At 41.2% G+C, this 18235-nt stretch overlaps 1 protein-coding gene and 1 non-coding gene across 2 annotated transcripts; both read right to left on the bottom strand.

Moving 5' to 3' along the window:
- Positions 1-7149: 7149 nt before the first annotated feature.
- Positions 7150-11220, bottom strand: LOC125969467 (fibrinogen-like protein 1). The gene is made up of 7 exons (XM_049721573.2): positions 10378-11220; positions 9673-9841; positions 8827-8986; positions 8650-8747; positions 8465-8553; positions 7942-8129; positions 7150-7837 (listed from the first exon to the last, which is right to left on the bottom strand). Exons 1-7 carry the CDS (start codon positions 10432-10434, stop codon positions 7612-7614), a joined length of 987 nt encoding a protein of 328 aa, XP_049577530.1. The 5' UTR covers positions 10435-11220; the 3' UTR covers positions 7150-7611.
- Positions 10888-10973, bottom strand: trnar-ucu (transfer RNA arginine (anticodon UCU)). Its single transcript is given in 2 exon segments — positions 10888-10923; positions 10937-10973. It is a non-coding gene; the product is annotated as a tRNA-Arg (tRNA).
- Positions 11221-18235: the final 7015 nt, after the last annotated feature.

Raw genomic sequence — 18235 nt, 5'->3', positions numbered from 1 at the left:
TCTGTTAAAAACATCCTGTGTTCATCTTCATATTTTCGTTTAGCTGTGTATTTTCTCCCTGCCAATTTGAGAGCAAAATTGACACTATTTGTTTCCTCGAATGGGTTTGCCCCTCCTCCTTTGCGGAATTTCACCTCATGCGCATACGCGTTTGACAGAAATACCATATTGAACTCAAGCGAAGCAACACGCACAAAAAACCCACAAGCACAAATGTTGATATGAACGTAAAAGAGCCGCATGAAACCAGGCAAAGAGCCGCATGCAGCTTGCGAGCCGCGGGTTAGCCATCACTGCTCTAGACTCGGGTGCCTTTCGTCTTGCATGCTCCAGAGCAGGGGTCACCAACCTTTCTTAAACCGAGAGCTACTTCCTGGGTACTGATTAAGGCAAAGGGCTACCAGTTTGACACAGACTTCTGAAATATCCAATTTGCTCAATTTGGCTTTCACTGTGTTATTATTGTCATTTCCGGTTCACATGTAAGTGTGATTTTAACAAGAATAGCAAAAATACAGTCAAACCTTAGTTTTTGACCTCAATCCGTTCCAGAAGGCGGTTCGAGAAGCGAATCGGTCGAATTCCGAATCTAGTTTGTCCATTACAAATAATGGAAAAATGTTTAATCTATTTTGAGAAAAAAAAAACCGCCTTTTTTAAGCATTTTTTCATTTGCGCATATTTGTCCGATCGCGCAACTGCAGCGCACCGCCAAACGCGCAACCGTTGGTGACCCCTGCTCCAGAGACTGCACAAAGTACATCGCCCCTAAAGGCGAAACTTCATATTACAGGTTTTGAGTCATTTCAGCAGCTCTCCAACGGCTCATGACAGCCGTCACTGTTTTACTTTAATACTTTATTTGGATTTATTCCAAACAGACTGCAAAAACTCATGCTCCTTCAAAGTGGTCTATTGGGATTGAGTGCACACGTGTCAGTGGCGATGATTAGTATAACTTCCTGATCCACTACGCAAATTAATTTTACATTCAAAGTGTGATAGTATGCAAAGTATTGTTGAAATTTGTCATTGAAAGTCTAACTCAAATCATTCTTGTGTATGTGTAGTTGCATCGTCTCAATACTGTGACAGTTTGCACAAGGAGAAGGAGGCGGCACGCATAAATTTGGAGGAGGCCTTGAAAAGGCTGGATGAGCAACACAAGGATGAATTGGTGCAGCTAGAGGAGAGGTACCGATTTTTCCACACACAGAACACATAATCGTATGTCCAAAATTCTTATTCTGTCTTGTTTGTATATGTCAGATTGCGGAGTTTTTACCAAACAGAGTGGGACAAAGTCCATCAAACATACCAGGAGGAGGCTGACAAATGTCGCATGTTAATGGAACAACAGGTCAGAGAACTTACACCAATCAGCTTTCTGGCAACAGCTCACCCAAATCAACAATTCACAAAAAAAAGCCGCATCGGACTACAAGCCGCAAGGTTCAAAGCTTGTGCAAAAAGTAGTGGCTTATAGTCTGAAAAGTACAGTATTTTAACAAAACAATTTCAAATTCTTGGGCTAAGGCTAAAATTCTATACGTTCCTTATATTTATGCACACACATTACAAGTGTTACATTTGTCTTAGGGATGTATAGTACATCCATCCATTATCTGTACCCCGTGTCCCAACCGGGGTCACGGGCATGCTGGAGCTTATCCCAGCAGTCATCGGGCAGTCGGCGGTGGACACCCTGAACTGGTTGCCAGCCAATCGCAGGACACACAGAGACGAACAACCATCCGCACTCGCACTCACACCTATGGGCAATTTGGCGTGCTCAATCAGCATGCCAAGCATGTTTTTGGGATGGACCTGGAGAAAACCCATGCCGGCACAGAGACAGAACACGCAAACTCCACATAGGGAAGGCCGGAGGTGGACTCGCACCTGCACCCTCCGAATTGTGAGGCGTGCATGCTAACCAGTGCTCCACCGGGATGCATTGTACTTTCGTAAAATCCTTAACAAAGCAGTAACAAATGAGCAAAACATGACAAATGACAGACTGCTGCACAACACAAGATTGGAGTACAAATTGCTTATTATTCTTGACTTGTGAAAATAACCAACTGTAGATCTACTTTATCCTCACTTGTGTTATATGAAACTAGGGACACGACTAATGACACTGTTGCGCAACAATGATAAACTCACATTGGATCTCACATAGTTTTGATGAATCAAAAGGTCTGATCTCAGATTAATGTGCACAAAACAAAAAAACATGCTTACAGTGACATCATTTAAAAAATAAGTTACTGATCATCAACTTTGATTTGTAGGTGGAAGAGACGAGGACCAAGAATGAAGCTGAGAGGAAGAACCAGGAAGTGAGTCACCGCCAAATCATTGTGTCTCTCAAACAGCAACATGAAACCGCCCTACAAGGTGAGTCCATCAACCAATAACGCAAAACAGATAACTTAACCCACTTGTTAAACAGTTATACAGTAACATACAGTATCATACAGTATCTATACTCATAGGTACATCTCATGTAAATGTTTGTTCATGAATTTGTTCATTTCAGACCTAAAGAGAATTCAGGAGATCGACCTGGAAAACCTGAACAAAACATTAAAGGAAACAGAAACTACTTTTTCTGTAAGATTAGTTTTTTATTTAAAATGTATTAGATTTTTTAAGCAAATTCTGCAGCCTAAATATTGTATATCAGTGTTAACAAATGCCTTTAATGCCTTCCTCCGATCAGGACAAAATAGATGCGCTGTCAGCAGAAAACGCGGCCATGAATGAAAAGCTGAAAGCAGAGGAAGAGAGGCGGATGCTCTCAGATAAGAATCTGGTAATGACTTTTCCAGCATCGTACATGACACCACATGACTCTTCTGCTTGTCATTTCACTATTGACTAAATAACAACCAGCATTAAGTTCAAAGAGCAAAATCAAGGTGAAGTGAATATGAACACAGCTGCTGGCATGCAAACTGATTGCGCCTGCCCATACCTTAACTCAGGCATATCAAACTCAGTTTGGCTCTGGGGCCGGATCCAGACTTTCTGTTCTCAGGTGGGCCGGATCAGTAAAAGAATGTCAACTCCAAATATTTTGCTTTGTTTTTCAGTACTATGCTTTATCATTCAGCCTACATTTGTAGCCTACCCTACATATTATAATCACGGATGACAAGGAATCTTTTCTAAGCACAACACATTTTTTTCACAAACAATGAAAAAAAAAATGATTTCATGGTTCACTAGTTTATTTTAACAATGAAGTGAATGCAGTTTTACACCTGAACCAACTCACCACACTTAACAAACTCAAGTGAGAGCTATGAAAAAAATATTCTCGCCTTAATTGTCGTACTGCTTTGAAATAAATAAAAAATGAAATACAAAATAAAAGTTATAGCAGTGCATGCTTATACTACATCCGATCAAACTACTAGGCTGGGCCTACTGAAGCTGAGAATATACTGCACAATATTAACTGTCTTTAGTATGAAACCAGATTAATCTTATTTTTAATGATCTGTATTAATGAGTGCAAACAAATTTCGTGTCACACTTTTTTTCTCTTTCACTGCACTCCTGCAGTCTACTTGCTGCTGCTGGCTCCTGAAACTTGGGATCTTTTTGCCTTCACAAGTGTATCAATATTGGGTGTCAAATCCTGAGTAGCAGCACATTTAACAATATCATTTAAGTGTTTATTTATTAACCTTGAGCGCTGCTTTGTTTTATTATTGTTCATTACGGAGAAAACCTGTTCACAAAGATAAGTAGTCCCAAACATGGATAGAACGTTTGCAGCCATGGCTGTTAATTTGGGGTAACCTGGCACGAGATATTGATAAAACGTATCCAATCCCACGGACCCAAATTTATCCTTCATAGCGGAATCGCACTGCAAGTCAATAAGCTCGAGTTGAATGTCAGCTGGCATATCAGAAGGCTTCACTGTAAATGGCGAGCGAAAAAAGCCAAATTTGTTCTCAAGTTCACTGAATACCTGAAACCTCTGCTCAAACTCTCGCAGAAAATCTGTTATGTTGTCTTTATATTTTTTTCAAATCATCATCGGGACGGTCCGGTGCCTCCGGACGAACAGCTGTGAGACAAGAGAAATGCGCAGAGTAACTTCTGTGAATAAATAATGCTCAGTCCATTTTTCCTCGAAAACTCTGCACTCCGTGTCCACTTTTCTTTTTTTTGACAGTGCCATTTTGGGAAGGGTGTGTTGACCGATAACTTGTGGTGAATTGTGAAGCAAGATTGACAGTTTGGTTTTAGTACTAACTCGTGTCAATGCCGCTGGACGTGAGCTCTTTTACACATTTACTGCCCTCCCGTGGCCGGAGGGAGCACTTGGTTTGTATTTATTTAAAAAAAATCATAACTTTTGATAGAAATAAGATAGAGACTCGCTTCTTTTTTTGACATACTCAGAAATTTATGCCGGGCCGGATTAAATGATCCAATGGGCCGGATGTTTGACATGCCTTAACTAAAGCGAAACTCCTGGACAATATTCACTTTGTAACTTATAAGATCAGACTGCAAGGCAAGCATTTCACACTAATGGAAAATGACAACATTAGGTAGACATGCACAATCTAATGAAAGCCAATACACTTAAAAATTACATGTGCTTCTGTTACTTGCGGCTCCATTAGAGAGCACAGTATGTGCTGTGTTTAATGATATTCTGTGTGTGTGTGTATGTGTGTGTGTGTGTGTGTGTGTGTGTGTGTGTGTGTGTGTGTGTGTGTGTGTGTGTGTGTGTGTGTGTGTGTGTGTGTGTGTGTGTGTGTGTGTGTGCGCGTGCGTGCGTGTGTGCGTGTGTGCGTGCGCGCGTGCGTGCGTGTGTGCGTGTGTGTGTGTGTGTGTGCGTGTGTGTGTGCGTGCGTGCGTGCGCGTGCATGCGTGTGTGTGTGTGTGTTTGCAGAAGGACTCCCACACTCTTTACCTGGAGCAGGAGCTAGAAAGTTTAAAGGTGGTGCTGGATATTAAGAATAACCAGCTGCATCAAAAGGAAAAGAAGCTCATGGAAATGAACAAACTGGTTAGTAGCTTTATTTTTAGGCTTATCATCATTTCTACATAAAGGCTAAATATTTATGGCTGTATGTGTCCCAGGTGGAGACAAATGTGAAATTGGAGGAATGTCTGACAAAAATTCAACAGGAGAACGAGGACTACAAAGCTAGGATGGACAAACACGCTGCTCTCTCAAAGTGCGTATATATATATATATATATATATATATATATATATATATATATATATATATATATATATATATATATATATATATGTATATATATATGTATATATATATATATATATATATATATATATATATATATATATATATATATATATATATATATATATATATATATATATATATATATATATACATGTGTCTATGTCTACAGATTGTATGTCGGATTGTCACCTTTATTTACTAAGCAGTGGTCTTACTTCAAAAACACATTACAGGTGGGCTCATCAAGACTTTTTTTTGTGCTGAGTAGATATCTACACATGCACAAGCACAAGAACACAAAGATCATTTAAAAAAAGAAAGTTTTGTCCTTAATTTTCCTCATTTGAAAATAGTGGAAGATCAGCATGTAATTGTCACCCTGGAAAAAAAAGGTTTATGTAATTGTGTAGAGATGATGAAACTTCACAACACAATTACAGTTCTTTGGCACAACGATGCCTCCAGATGGGACTCTACAAAAACACATTACAGGTGGGCTCATCAAGACTTTTATTTGTGCTGAGTATATAGCTACTCAAGCACAAGAATATAAAGATCATTTAAAAAAAAGAAAGTTTTGTCCTTAATTTTCCTCACTTGAAAATAGTGGAAGATAAGCACATAATTCTCACCCTGTAAAAAAAAGGTTTATGTAATTGCGTAGAGATGATGAAGCTCCACAACACAATTACAGTTCCTTGGCACAACAATGCCTCCAGATGGGCCTCTACAAAAATTGACAAAACACTTTTAGGGAGAACAACCAAAGATATTATAATAATAAAATAAAATAATATATTATTCTGTCTACAACGTATATTTCCCAAAAAATGTGAACCATCTCAACTGCATATTTTCAAGAGAAGAAAAAAAATCAACGCCTGTCATCTCTAGTATGTTCATCTAAAAAAGTATGACCCTTTGAAAATGATGTTATGCAACTATGACTGCAGGCAGCTGTCCAACGAGCAGGCCAAACTCCAGCAGACACTACAGAATGAGTCTAAGGTCAACAAGCGTCTTTCAATGGAGAATGAAGAGCTGCTGTGGAAACTGCATAATGGCGACCTGCTGGGGAGTCCACGCCGCCTTTCTCCTACATCTCCCTTCAGCTCACCACGGAACTCTGCGTCGTTCCCTGCCGCTGCACCCTTATCGCCTAGATAACGCTCTCTCTCCGCTAACAGGTCATTCAAAACGCCATGCAGATGGATAGAAGATCCAAAAATTGTAGTGTTGGATACATATCTCATGATGAACTTGTACATTTTAAACTTTCTGCAGTAAAAGACTCGTGCTTTGAAAGCACATCATGGGCCTTGTTTAGCTTCTGACTACCAAATGCCAAGAAACGTCTTCATTATTCTCAAGAAAATTGCTGGCACTAACTACTCAGGGTTTGTATATAGCACCTCTCATATATTATGGCTATTCACTTTTTATTTTTGTTATGTACACAATAAGGAGGAGGCTGAAATAACTTGGTTGGGATGTGTACCATAACCAAAATCTGTCTTACATGTTCGTTCTTATTCTCCTTTTCAAGAGAACGGTTTTCTCTCCAAAGAGCGAAGCTCAATCATTGGTCTGCTTTAGACCTGTTGAAGAACTGAATGAACTTCACATGCTAATGTAAGCAAATGCAAACTTTCAACTGACCTAAACCCATAGACTTGAACTTAGATGTGCTTGTTCTAAGTTTGCTCCTTCCAACCTTACTCTACTATGTGGAATGTAATTCTCCTTGGATGTTTCGCTATGTTTGTGCTGGTCAGATTAGATCCCACCTCCCATTTCCTGAAGCAAAATGCTTTTACCTACTATATTCCTGCTGTCACCTAAAATCCCAGGTAAATAAGACTAATTGACACTTCGTAAAATGACCTAAAGATTCAAGATTCAAGATTCAAGAGTTTTTTATTCGCCATGTTTGAGCGTGCCAAACAAGGAATTTGACTTCGGTAAATCACAGCCTCTGTTCAACATTTAGGTGACTAACAACAACACTCAGGACATGTGAAGAACAAGCCCTCATTGACTTCATAGCTGATCACTTATAATGTCACATTTGACAAAACTTTCCTACAGCATGAAAACATTTATTGAGAGACACTAGCCTTTTAGTTGTTTTTCTGTCTTAATCCTCAAAAACTTCAAATGTACCCACAATGCCTCAGTACAGTATGGTCTCTTTTATTTTGAAAACAGGATAAATACAGTATGACATTTGATTTTAGTCACGTTTTAATTGTTGCAATCCAACTACAGTGGTGCTGTAATACCAAAAATGAAACAACAGAAGCACAGACTACATGATACAAAATGCTTTTGTAACGGCAAAGTTAGACTTGCTTTTCAGCCTATTGGCCAGGTGGGTAATGAGAGCGATCAGCTGACGCTTTCTTTGGGTCCAGTGTTCTTGGTGCCTTGACCTGCGGATGCTTAAGGTCAGCAGCTCGTACCATCATCACCACTGATTTGATGGAGTACCACCACCCGTGCCATGTGTACCACACCATGCCATCAGTGGTCATTGCTTGGTATGGTCCTTTGTAGTAATGACCGTTAAGGTTCCCTGAATCGCACCTGAGCAAAAGAATGCACAATGTGAGAAGAAAATTACAGTGTAACCCATTTATGAAGATGCTTTTCAGCATGGTGGATTTGTGGGAATGAGAAAACAGTTTGACCTGCTGAACCACCAGCCTGACTTGCTGTGCCTGATGCACTTGCCAGCTCCACCGGGCTTCTTGTCATAGGTGCTGAATTTGACTCCGGCCGAACTGCTGCCTGGAGATGGGTGCTTGGTGGTGTGCAGGTCAGCCAGGGCGTCTCCTGCATTCCCCTTGTACTCCCCCAAATGCAATCGGTACAAGTCCTTCCACACATTCAATGTCAGTAACAGAAAAAAATTGTGAAAACTGTCAAATAGTTATATGAAAACCAAAATGAGCAGAGCAAATGTCCTGACATGGTGTCACAAAAGAGGATGTAGTTGAAATATATCTTTTGTGGCACCAGTCCCAATAATCTACTTCATCGATGAAGCAAAAGGATAGGAGTTGTTGAAGGATTCACACAACAGAACCGTACACATTTGCTTGTGCTTAGAAACTGAAAACTTTAGTCTAAATAAGAGCCGTACTGTTGTGAGAAAAGAAGGAAGGTCGAGGTTACAGATAAGGTGCTTTGAAATGGAGGATGTGAGCTTACTGTTTCACTGTCCACTTTAAATTTCTTGTATTCTGCAAAGCTTTCTTTACCATCAAAATCTTCCATGTCAATGCGCAGGTCGTAGTCCCCTAGAAAAGGTTTTATTAAAGATCTGATGTGTGACAAATCACCCTAGAGACAATGCGAATGTGTGCTTGCACACACAGACGCACGTATGCACACACCTTGTGAGGTGAGATGATGTAGAGCATCATTGCCCATCCAGAATTCTCCATCAGGGGAATGTAGGTCCCCAAACCCATGCTTGTACTCCACCCACGCTCTGCACACACAGAGCATTTACTTAAGACACTTAAATGTTCAATGTTACATTGATTTAGCATTCGCAAAGTCACACACACCTATCAAAGTTCTCTTTGCCATCCCTCCTTCTCTGAAAAACTGTCCATCCTCCTCCATTGTTCATGTCACAGTAGACACTGAGCGCTGTGGGTAAGCCATCGGGGCGAATCGCATACAAGCCACTCGCGACGTTTCCATCAGCAAACACCTCGGAGCAGTCTGCACACGCACATGCGCATGCACGCACACGCACAAACACGTACGCAGTCATGTCTGGAAAATTTTTGAATTGTGTTGTGTGCAGTGTTTTAGCTGGAAATATGGTTGATGTTAGAAATTAATACAAAGGTTTTTTGTTTTCATTATTTTTCATTTTTTGACAAAGTTCTTTCCATCCATCCATCCATCCATTTTCTGAACCGCTTAGTCCCCACGGGGGTCCCGGAGCCTATCCCAGCCGTCATCGGGCAGTAGGCGGGGGACACCCTGAACCGGTTGCCAGCCAATCGCAGGGCACACAGAGACAAACAACCATTCGCACTCGCACTCACACCTAGGGACAATTTGGAGTGATCAATCGGCCTACCAAGCATGTTTTTGGGATGTGGGAGGAAACCGGAGTGCCCGGAGAAAACCCACGCGGGCTCGGGGAGAACATGCAAACTCCGCACAGGGAGGGCCGGAGGTGGAATCGAACCCGCACCCTCCTAACTGTGAGGCGGACGTGCTACCCAGTGCGCCACCGAGCCGCCTACAAAGTTCTTTCTTGGACCAAAAGTGCCAAAACAAACAACAAAAACTTTCAGCCTATCAGCAAGGCATCTATGATAAAAAGACATTTAACTGTAGTCCACAGTTATTTAGTGTTCTGGGTGTGAGCAGGCAGAAAGAAAAGAGAACTGTACCTCTGTAGGGGTTTTGGGCTCCCAGATGTGAGTTGGGAATGTGCTCTAGCTGCTGAGCCTGGTGGCTGTGGAGCACCTGAATGTACCTGTGCTGTTCATTGATCACATTTGTCAGCTCCTCAAGCTCTGCCTGCAGGCGGACCACAATCTGTTCACATGGCACAGGTGCCTGGACAAGGTAGCACTGTTTTTTAGTTGAATCAACAATATGCAACAACTGTCACAAATACTTCAAGATTCAAGAGTTTTTTATTCGCCATGTTTGAGCGTGCCAAACAAGGAATTTGACTTTGGTAAATCACAGCCTCTGTTCAACCTTGTTCAACTTTGTAACAATGGCACTCTCTACGTGGTTATAATTACTATATTTATTATACAGTAGTTGGAACTTGTTTGTTGACCCGAGGAGGCCCATAACACACACTGATTACAACAACAACAAAACTGAAATAGTTTATGGTAAGTCTATTTCAAATATTGATGCTGTTTCTTTCAACTTTGGAACAAATAATTGTTACCTAGTTAATAGAAAACACGAACATACACAACATTGCCTTCATTCGCCATTGGATATCATTGGATTGTGCAGATGCACTATCCGATTTAAAACTGCCTAACAAATGCGAGTGACTCGGCGTGGTGACCCCTGACTACAATAATACAGTACACACGCAACAAGTTTAAGAATGAGGTGCGATTTCTTACCCCCACTGACACAGCCATGTGAAAAAGAAAATACATTGATTTTATCAGCCTCCCCATTATGTTAGTCGTCTCCCGACCTGCTGTCTTGTTCTCTGACCTTGTCTACCTTGCCTTCAGCGGTATAACTCACTGCAGCATTGTCCTATATTTGCATGTACGCCATCTACTGGTAAGAATAAACATTGGCACGTTTTGGGTGTCATGTTCCTGAAGGTTCTCAAACGTTAAAATCTCGCTGATATATATGCGCCTCGTGTCGCAAATCGCCATGCCTCGATTTCACAGGCCATTAAATTAGAACTACAAAGAATTAATTCTAAACATAGAATACAAAATGCGACGAAGGTAATCATTATTTAGCTTTGTATTCTTAAGGTTTGATAAAACAAAACTCGAAGAAGGTACTCATTATGTAGCGTTGTATTTAAAAAAAAAAAGTTTGATAGGTTACGTCGCAGTGAGAATGTGCTAATAACTACAAAATAAAAAGCGTAGGTGCCCAAAAACTTGCGACTCCGGTGGGACTCGAACCCACAACCTTTGAATCACTACGAAAGCCTAGAAGTCCAATGCGCTGTCCATTGCGCCACGGAGCCACCTGTTGATTCCAGTTGTACATAGGATTATATAGCGTAGTGATAGCTATAATCGCACGTTACTGGGAACTTTTGTTCAAGACGGGCTGATCTCATTTGTCTTTTTTTTCTTTCTGCCGCTTGCTATATTCACGTCTCCATTTACATGTTAGCTCCTCACACCAGAATTTCCATCGAACAGACGCTAAGGCAACTGTCTTGCTGCTGTAGGAAAAATGCATCGTTAGATAGCTACCCTGTCAGCCATAGACGTCTATTAGACGTCTGGTCCATGTATAGACCTAATTTAGACGTCTAAAATTGGTCTCAGTATAGACCTAAAATAGACGTCTAAATTAAAAACATCAAATATCATATTTCGAAATTTTAAAGTTTCAACCAGCTGTAAGTTGTATAAGTAATGTACAGAAGTTGTTGATTTGTGTTTAACAAGCATATTGACCCGTACATGTGAATTGTTTATTTCTGTAACCTGATATAGATATCTATTTTAGGTTATTTTATAGACCCAAAATAGACGTCTAAATTAGGTCTATATATAGACCTAAAATAGACGACAAATTTAAATGCATTAAATATGAAATGTTAAACCATAAACCAGCTGTAGGTTGTATAAATAATGAACAGAGGTCGCATTGCTTTGTTTTAAACAACCACTGATCCGGGTGAAGTGTGGTTATTCCTGAAACCTGATCGACGTCTGTTAGGGTTTTTCAGATTATCCTTATCGTATGATTATGTTGGAATGCAGCCGGTAATAAATAACCTACCTTGTCTCATCCTACACAAGGTCGTAAAACACCCCCTGACTAGAGCTTCGTATTCAGTCTACTCTTGCCTCCACTTTTGCTCTTAATAAATATGTCCTTGCAGTTGGGAGGGTTTTCAGACTTCATTCCTGGAGCGAGTGAACTCTCCACCTGCAGGTGTCTAAAAGAACTTGCTTGTCTCCCGTGTGGTTCTTGCAAAACAAATTGGAGTGAGCAAATCTCTAACATTTTGGTGCCGAAACCCGGGATCACTCATACCCGCTATCTGGCTGACGAAGGAGGACGTGCTGCATTGTCGACAAGCCAGCGTCCATTAAGAGGACCTAGAGGAGAAAGTCCTGGGAAGAGAATTCTTCGCTGGGCCAGCATCTTAGGTCTGCCTTCGTCTGACAGAGATGGATTGACGGGACCCGGCAGTGCAACGAACCAGGGGACAAGTAAGTTAAAGGCCTGAAGTTGTGTGATTGTGTTGTTGTGAAACGCGTAAAAGGTAGAGGTGCACGAGAGCCAGCTTGGGTTCAAGTCCCAGTGGAATGAACAGGCTAAGAAAAGCAGAGCTTCTTTTTTGTTCATCGAAGAGGTGCGTAGACACTTCTTTGTCTGTTCTTCCGAGCTGAGGGATCTGGCTTGGGTTAGAGTCCCAGTGGAAGGAACGTGCTAAGAAACACAGAGCTTCTTTTTTGTTAATCAAAGAAGGGCGTAGATTTTTCTTTGTATGTTTTTCCAAGCCAAAGAACAGCTTGGGTTCAAGTCCCAGTGGAAGAAACGGGCTAAGAAAAACAGAGCTTCTTTTTCTTAATTGAAGACGGGCGTAGATTTTTTCTTTTGTCCGTTTTTCCAAAGCTGTTTGGGAGGGTTTTACACCCATCCCTGGATAGGCCTAAAAAAGCGCTGGAGTTTGTGTGATTGAGTGTCTGACCGGTAGGATAAATTGACTAAAAAGCAGTTCTAGCATTGATCCACGGCAATAAAACAGGCTAGTAATCTGTTGAAAGGTCCATTTAAACCTGCATTGAGGATCCTCAAAGAAAAAAAAATTGAAAAAAAAAATTGTAAAACTTTAAACTACTAAAATTAAGATGGGAAATAAGAACGGTAAATCTCTTGCTCTGCTCTTCTTTGAGATGAGAGGTTCATGGCAAGTAGATTTCTTAATTGTATGCAATACATGCTGAAGTGTTAGAAGTGCTAGAGTGTGGTTGAAATCTTCACAAAGAGATGAGAACGAATACAAGAGACAAAAGCTAGAAAGATGACAACTGATGAGGTCATAAGTGTTTGTCAGACCAGGACACAAGGCCCCTGTGAGCAGGTGCAAGGCCGCAGCTCAAGCCGCGGCTCAAGCGAGGGGCAAGAGGAGTTTAATAATAATAATAATAACAATAATAATAATAATAATAATAATAATAATAATAATAATAATAATAATAATAAGGTGGCAAATTACAAATGACTAGAGATCAAATTGTGTTACACTAAAGTTAAAATATGCAAATCAAGTGGTAAAGAAATACAACTTGCTTCTAGAAGATAAATAAATAAAATTAGAATGTGCTGTCCTCGTGTGCATGGGAGGGACCAGCTCATGATCGACCACAGGAAATGGCCAGCCTGTGACGAATCATTGGTGCTGGGAACTACTTTTTGCGTGCGAGAGCTGTGCATGTGTGTGCGTATGTGTTAAATAATGAAGATTGGCTAAACTTTTAGTATAAAGAAATTTGCTAGACTGTTGTCCATCCAATTTACACCGCAGAACAGAAACAATTTTGACAGATAAAAATGAAAGAAAAAAGAGAGAAATCTGTTTGCGAGCAGAAACTAATCCACACTAGTGCATGTTAGTGTCAAGCCCTCATGAGAAATTCGGAGTAAACAAAACAACAGATCATGCTTTCAGGAATTGGGAGAAGCTAAATTGTGAATTTAAGATTTTGCAATGCTACATTTAATAGGAATAATTGATTGGTTGTGTTATAAGATTATACAAAATTCTAAATGCAAACTAAATCTGAGAGATTGAGTTCTTCAAATTTAAAAACAAAGAAAAAATTCAGATCAATTTGCCAGTTGTTTGTTTTAGTTAAGTTTTTTTTTGAATTGGTGGATTGTTCTACCAGGAAACTTGAGTTGAAAATGATATATGAATGTTGTTCATCTATGTTGTTCATGTTCATAATGTTGTCGTTGACTTCCGGTTTCCGGGTTGTTCTGACAGATCGTCGCTCTTCGGACACAAAGTATGGCAGCGGACCAAGAGGTATGTACGGCTTCGTGCACCAACTGCACCCTTCTCTTAGAGAGGTTGTCTCTGCTAGAGGGACGTGTCCGCCAGTTAGAGCAGAATAGTGCGATAACACTAGTTGCGGCGGACACAGACGCGGGCTGTAGTCAGCCCGCTAGCCCGGTTAGCATTAGCCCCAAGCGGCTTGCTAATCGCGATGAGCCAGGTAAGACGCATAGCCGTCCAAAGTCATCTCGGTCTACTGGCCCTCGCACTTTGGTCATAGGCGACTCCATTACCCGCAACATTACGCTTAAAAATCCAGCCACGGTAATGTGTATTCCTGGGGGCAGAGCACCCGACATAGAAGCTAATCTTAGGGAGCTGACTCGCAATAGGCCTAGTCAACAGCGTAGTTCCAACAACACTAGCTACTCGGACATAGTGATTCACGTCGGCTCCAATGATGTTAGGATGAGACAATCAGAGATCACAAAGAAGAACATAGCGAGGACTTGTGATCTTGCCAGAAAGATGAGTCGGCATCGAGTATTTGTCTCTGGCCCCCTGCCTGGGAGAGGCACTGATGAGAGGTTTAGTAGATTAGTCTCCCTTAATCGATGGATGGCTGGGTTCTGTAAAAAGCAGGGACTGTATTTTATAGATAACTGGTCCTCCTTCTGGGGCCGCCCCGACCTGCTGAGGAAGGACGGCCTTCACCCTAACCGTGAAGGCGCCTTCACTCTTTCTAGGAATATAGATTACTGTTTGAGCCACTCATGACAGGTCACTTTAGAGCAGGCCAGGGCACAGGTGATTAGACCACCTGTGAGGATGGGTTTGGAGTGTGTTAAGTTAAAGTTAACTAGCGCTAGGCTAAACTTTCAGCATACACATAGCTCCTCGTGTAGACTAGAGCGTGACAGTTTAAATAGTGCTGCAGTACACATAAACACACTTTCTACTGGGGTAGTAGACAAATCCAATCACTCCGTCCCGACCGGTATTGCTGATGAAACGGTGCCTGTTTTAGATAACTTCACATGTGTAACAGATACTCATCATCAAATTCCCACGGTCGTTTCATCCCACCGCCCTAATAAACTTTTGAGAGGTGATATTAGGCCTAGAGAACACAATTTTACTCGCATCCCGTTTAAAAATCCTTCGATAGATACGCACCCTGATCAACCAATTACACTTAATTTCAGTTTTTTGAATATTAGAAAGCGAATATTAGAAGCATACGAAAGCAGTTCTCGTTAATGACCTTATCACGGAACATAATCTAAACGTTTTTGGTCTTTGCGAGACCTGGTTAAAACCTAATGAACTGCTGCCACTTAACGAGTTCTCGCCTCCAAATTTTGTGAGCTCGCATGTGGCTCGTCCTCGAAAAAAGGGTGGGGGTGTCGCCCTCATCTCAAATTCTGAGCTTAGATTTAGGCCTCGCTCAATTCACGTATTTAAAACATTTGAAGTTCTCATTGTGCGATCCACTGCGTTACCGTCATTCTATCTTGTTGTTATTTACCGCCCACCCGGGGCTTACTCTGGCTTCCTGGATGAATTTTCAGAAGTTGTGGCTGATCTAGTGACAAATGCAGATAATATAGTTATCATGGGTGATTTCAACATCCACATGAATTCACCGTCAGAACCACTGACTTCGGCATTTCAAACTTTAATCGATACGTTTGGTTTTACGCAAGCTGTACAGGCAGCAACGCATAAGAATGGAAATACCTTAGATCTGGTATTATCCCGGGGACTAGCAACCTCAAATATAACAGTACTGCCATACACTACTGTTCTGTCTGATCATTTTTTAATAAAATTTGAAATTTTAGTTCCTTGTCAAAGACAAGAGAGCAATCAGAATTATAGCAGCCGTAATTTTAACTCCATGACTGCAACTGCGCTATCTGAGTTACTGTCGCCGGCAACCGCCATGTTTCCCGCGTACAGTGGCTCTATCGATAATCTTACAAATGAATTCAATGCGACATTATTAAAAGCCATCGACTCTGTGGCACCGCTACGTCTGAAAACTCGCCGTAGATGGCCAACTCCGTGGTTCACAGATGAAACACGTACGTTTAAACAATTATGTAGAAAGCATGAGCGCAGATGGCGTTTAACCAAACTTGAGGTTTTCCATCAGGCATGGAAGGACAGCCTCCTGAAATATAAAGATGCGCTTATTTTAGCAAAAACTCATTATTTTTCGCAAGTCATTAATCTTAATAAAAACAATCCTAAATACTTATTTGATACAGTGGCAAGGCTAACTCTGCGCCAGCCGACCCCCGATAGCTCCTTCCACTCAGCTGACGAGTTTATGAAATTTTTTGCTCAAAAGATTGAGTCCATTAGGGACGAGATCAAGAATACCATGCCAATCGCTCCGCCGGTTACTAGCGCTGGGGATCATGCAATAACCCTCTCAAATTTTAAAAGCGTGTCCCTTGAAATGTTTACAAAATTGGTTAGTACGGCTAAACAAACAACATGTTTACTCGACCCGCTTCCAGCCAAACTACTTAAAGAATTATTTCCAATTTTAGGACCGTCCGTCTTAAATATAATCAATCTGTCTGTTTCCTCTGGGATAGTGCCAATAGCCTTTAAAACCGCTATTATTAAACCACTACTTAAGCGAGCAAATCTTGACCCGGACTGTCTCAGTAATTATAGGCCAGTTTCAAACCTCCCATTCATAGCAAAACTTCTTGAAAAAGTAGTAGCACAGCAGCTTATTGATTACATGGTCGCTAATAATCGATATGACTCTTTTCAGTCTGGTTTTAGAGCTAATCATTCTACAGAGACAGCACTTGCTAAAGTGACTAATGATCTCCTCATAGCTATGGATTCAAATACGTCGTCTGTATTGTTACTACTTGATCTTAGTGCTGCCTTTGACACTGTAGACTTCGATATTTTATTAGGGCGTCTTAAAAGTTGTGTTGGTATCTCAGGGTCAGCACTGAGCTGGTTCAATTCCTATCTATCAGGCAGGACGCACCGAGTGGTCCATGGTAATACGTCCTCTGAGCTTTATAATGTTACGTGTGGTGTCCCACAGGGATCGGTACTCGGACCGATTTTATTTAATATTTATATAATTCCGCTTGGGGACATAATACGTAAATATAATATTAGTTTTCAATGCTACGCGGATGACACCCAATTATATATGCCGTTATCGATGACAGATCCACAGGACTGCTGTAATCTCGAGGCGTGCCTTGCGGAGATTAAGCAATGGATGTCTCTCAACTTCCTTCGTCTTAACCCGGATAAAACTGAGATGTTGATAATTGGTCCTACTCGTTATCAACATTTATTTAAGGAAACCACTATAACTATAGATAACCGTACTATCACTCAGAGTGATACGGTAACTAATCTCTGGGTAATATTTGACCAAACGCTCTCCTTTCAAAAACACATTAAGAATATAACCAGGATTGCGTTTTTTCACCTTCGTAATATTGCTAAAATTCGTCCTATCCTCTAGACCGGGGATGCGGAAACTATTATACATACGTTCGTCACGTCGCGCCTGGACTACTGTAATCTATTATTCTCTGGTCTTCCTAAATCCAGTATTAAAAGTCTACAGTTAGTGCAAAATGCCACTGCGAGGCTGCTCTCACGGTCAAGAAAATTTGTTCACATTACCCCAATATTAGCCGAATTACATTGGCTCCCGGTCCATTTAAGATGTGACTTCAAGGTTCTTCTACTAACCTATAAAGCACTGCATGGCTTAGCGCCTTCATATCTCGTCGACCTAGTCGTTCCTTATGTTCCGTTTCGTAACCTTTGTTCGCAAAACGCTAGTCTTTTAGTTATACCGAGGGCCAAGAAAATGTCTGCAGGGTCTAGAGCATTCTCTATTTGGGCTCCAGAGCTTTGGAATGCCCTACCAATGGATATTAGAACTACTACCTCAGTAGAAACATTTAAGACGCGTTTAAAGACACATTTCTATGAGATGGCCTTTAACTAACTTGTGATGGCCGATTTGGCCGGAGTTTGTTCTGTTCTCTCTGCCCACCTCCTCCCCGGCTGGGGAGGGGGTTAGGTGGCTCAAAAGCTGATAGCGGCTGGCTGGATTCTCGGGGACCAGTTCGGGATGGGGGAGCTGCGGCTTGGCCCCCTTGAGGACACTGCCAGGACAATCGAGGGCACCTCCGACATCCTTTTTTTTTTTCATTGATTTTCAAAATTATGTATTACTTGTGCACTCTCTGCATCCA

Source organism: Syngnathus scovelli, chromosome 5 (genome assembly GCF_024217435.2).
Source record: "Syngnathus scovelli strain Florida chromosome 5, RoL_Ssco_1.2, whole genome shotgun sequence".
NCBI lineage: Eukaryota > Metazoa > Chordata > Actinopteri > Syngnathiformes > Syngnathidae > Syngnathus > Syngnathus scovelli.
Note: the sequence above shows the minus strand (reverse complement) of the source record. Positions and strands in the feature narration are given on the sequence as shown.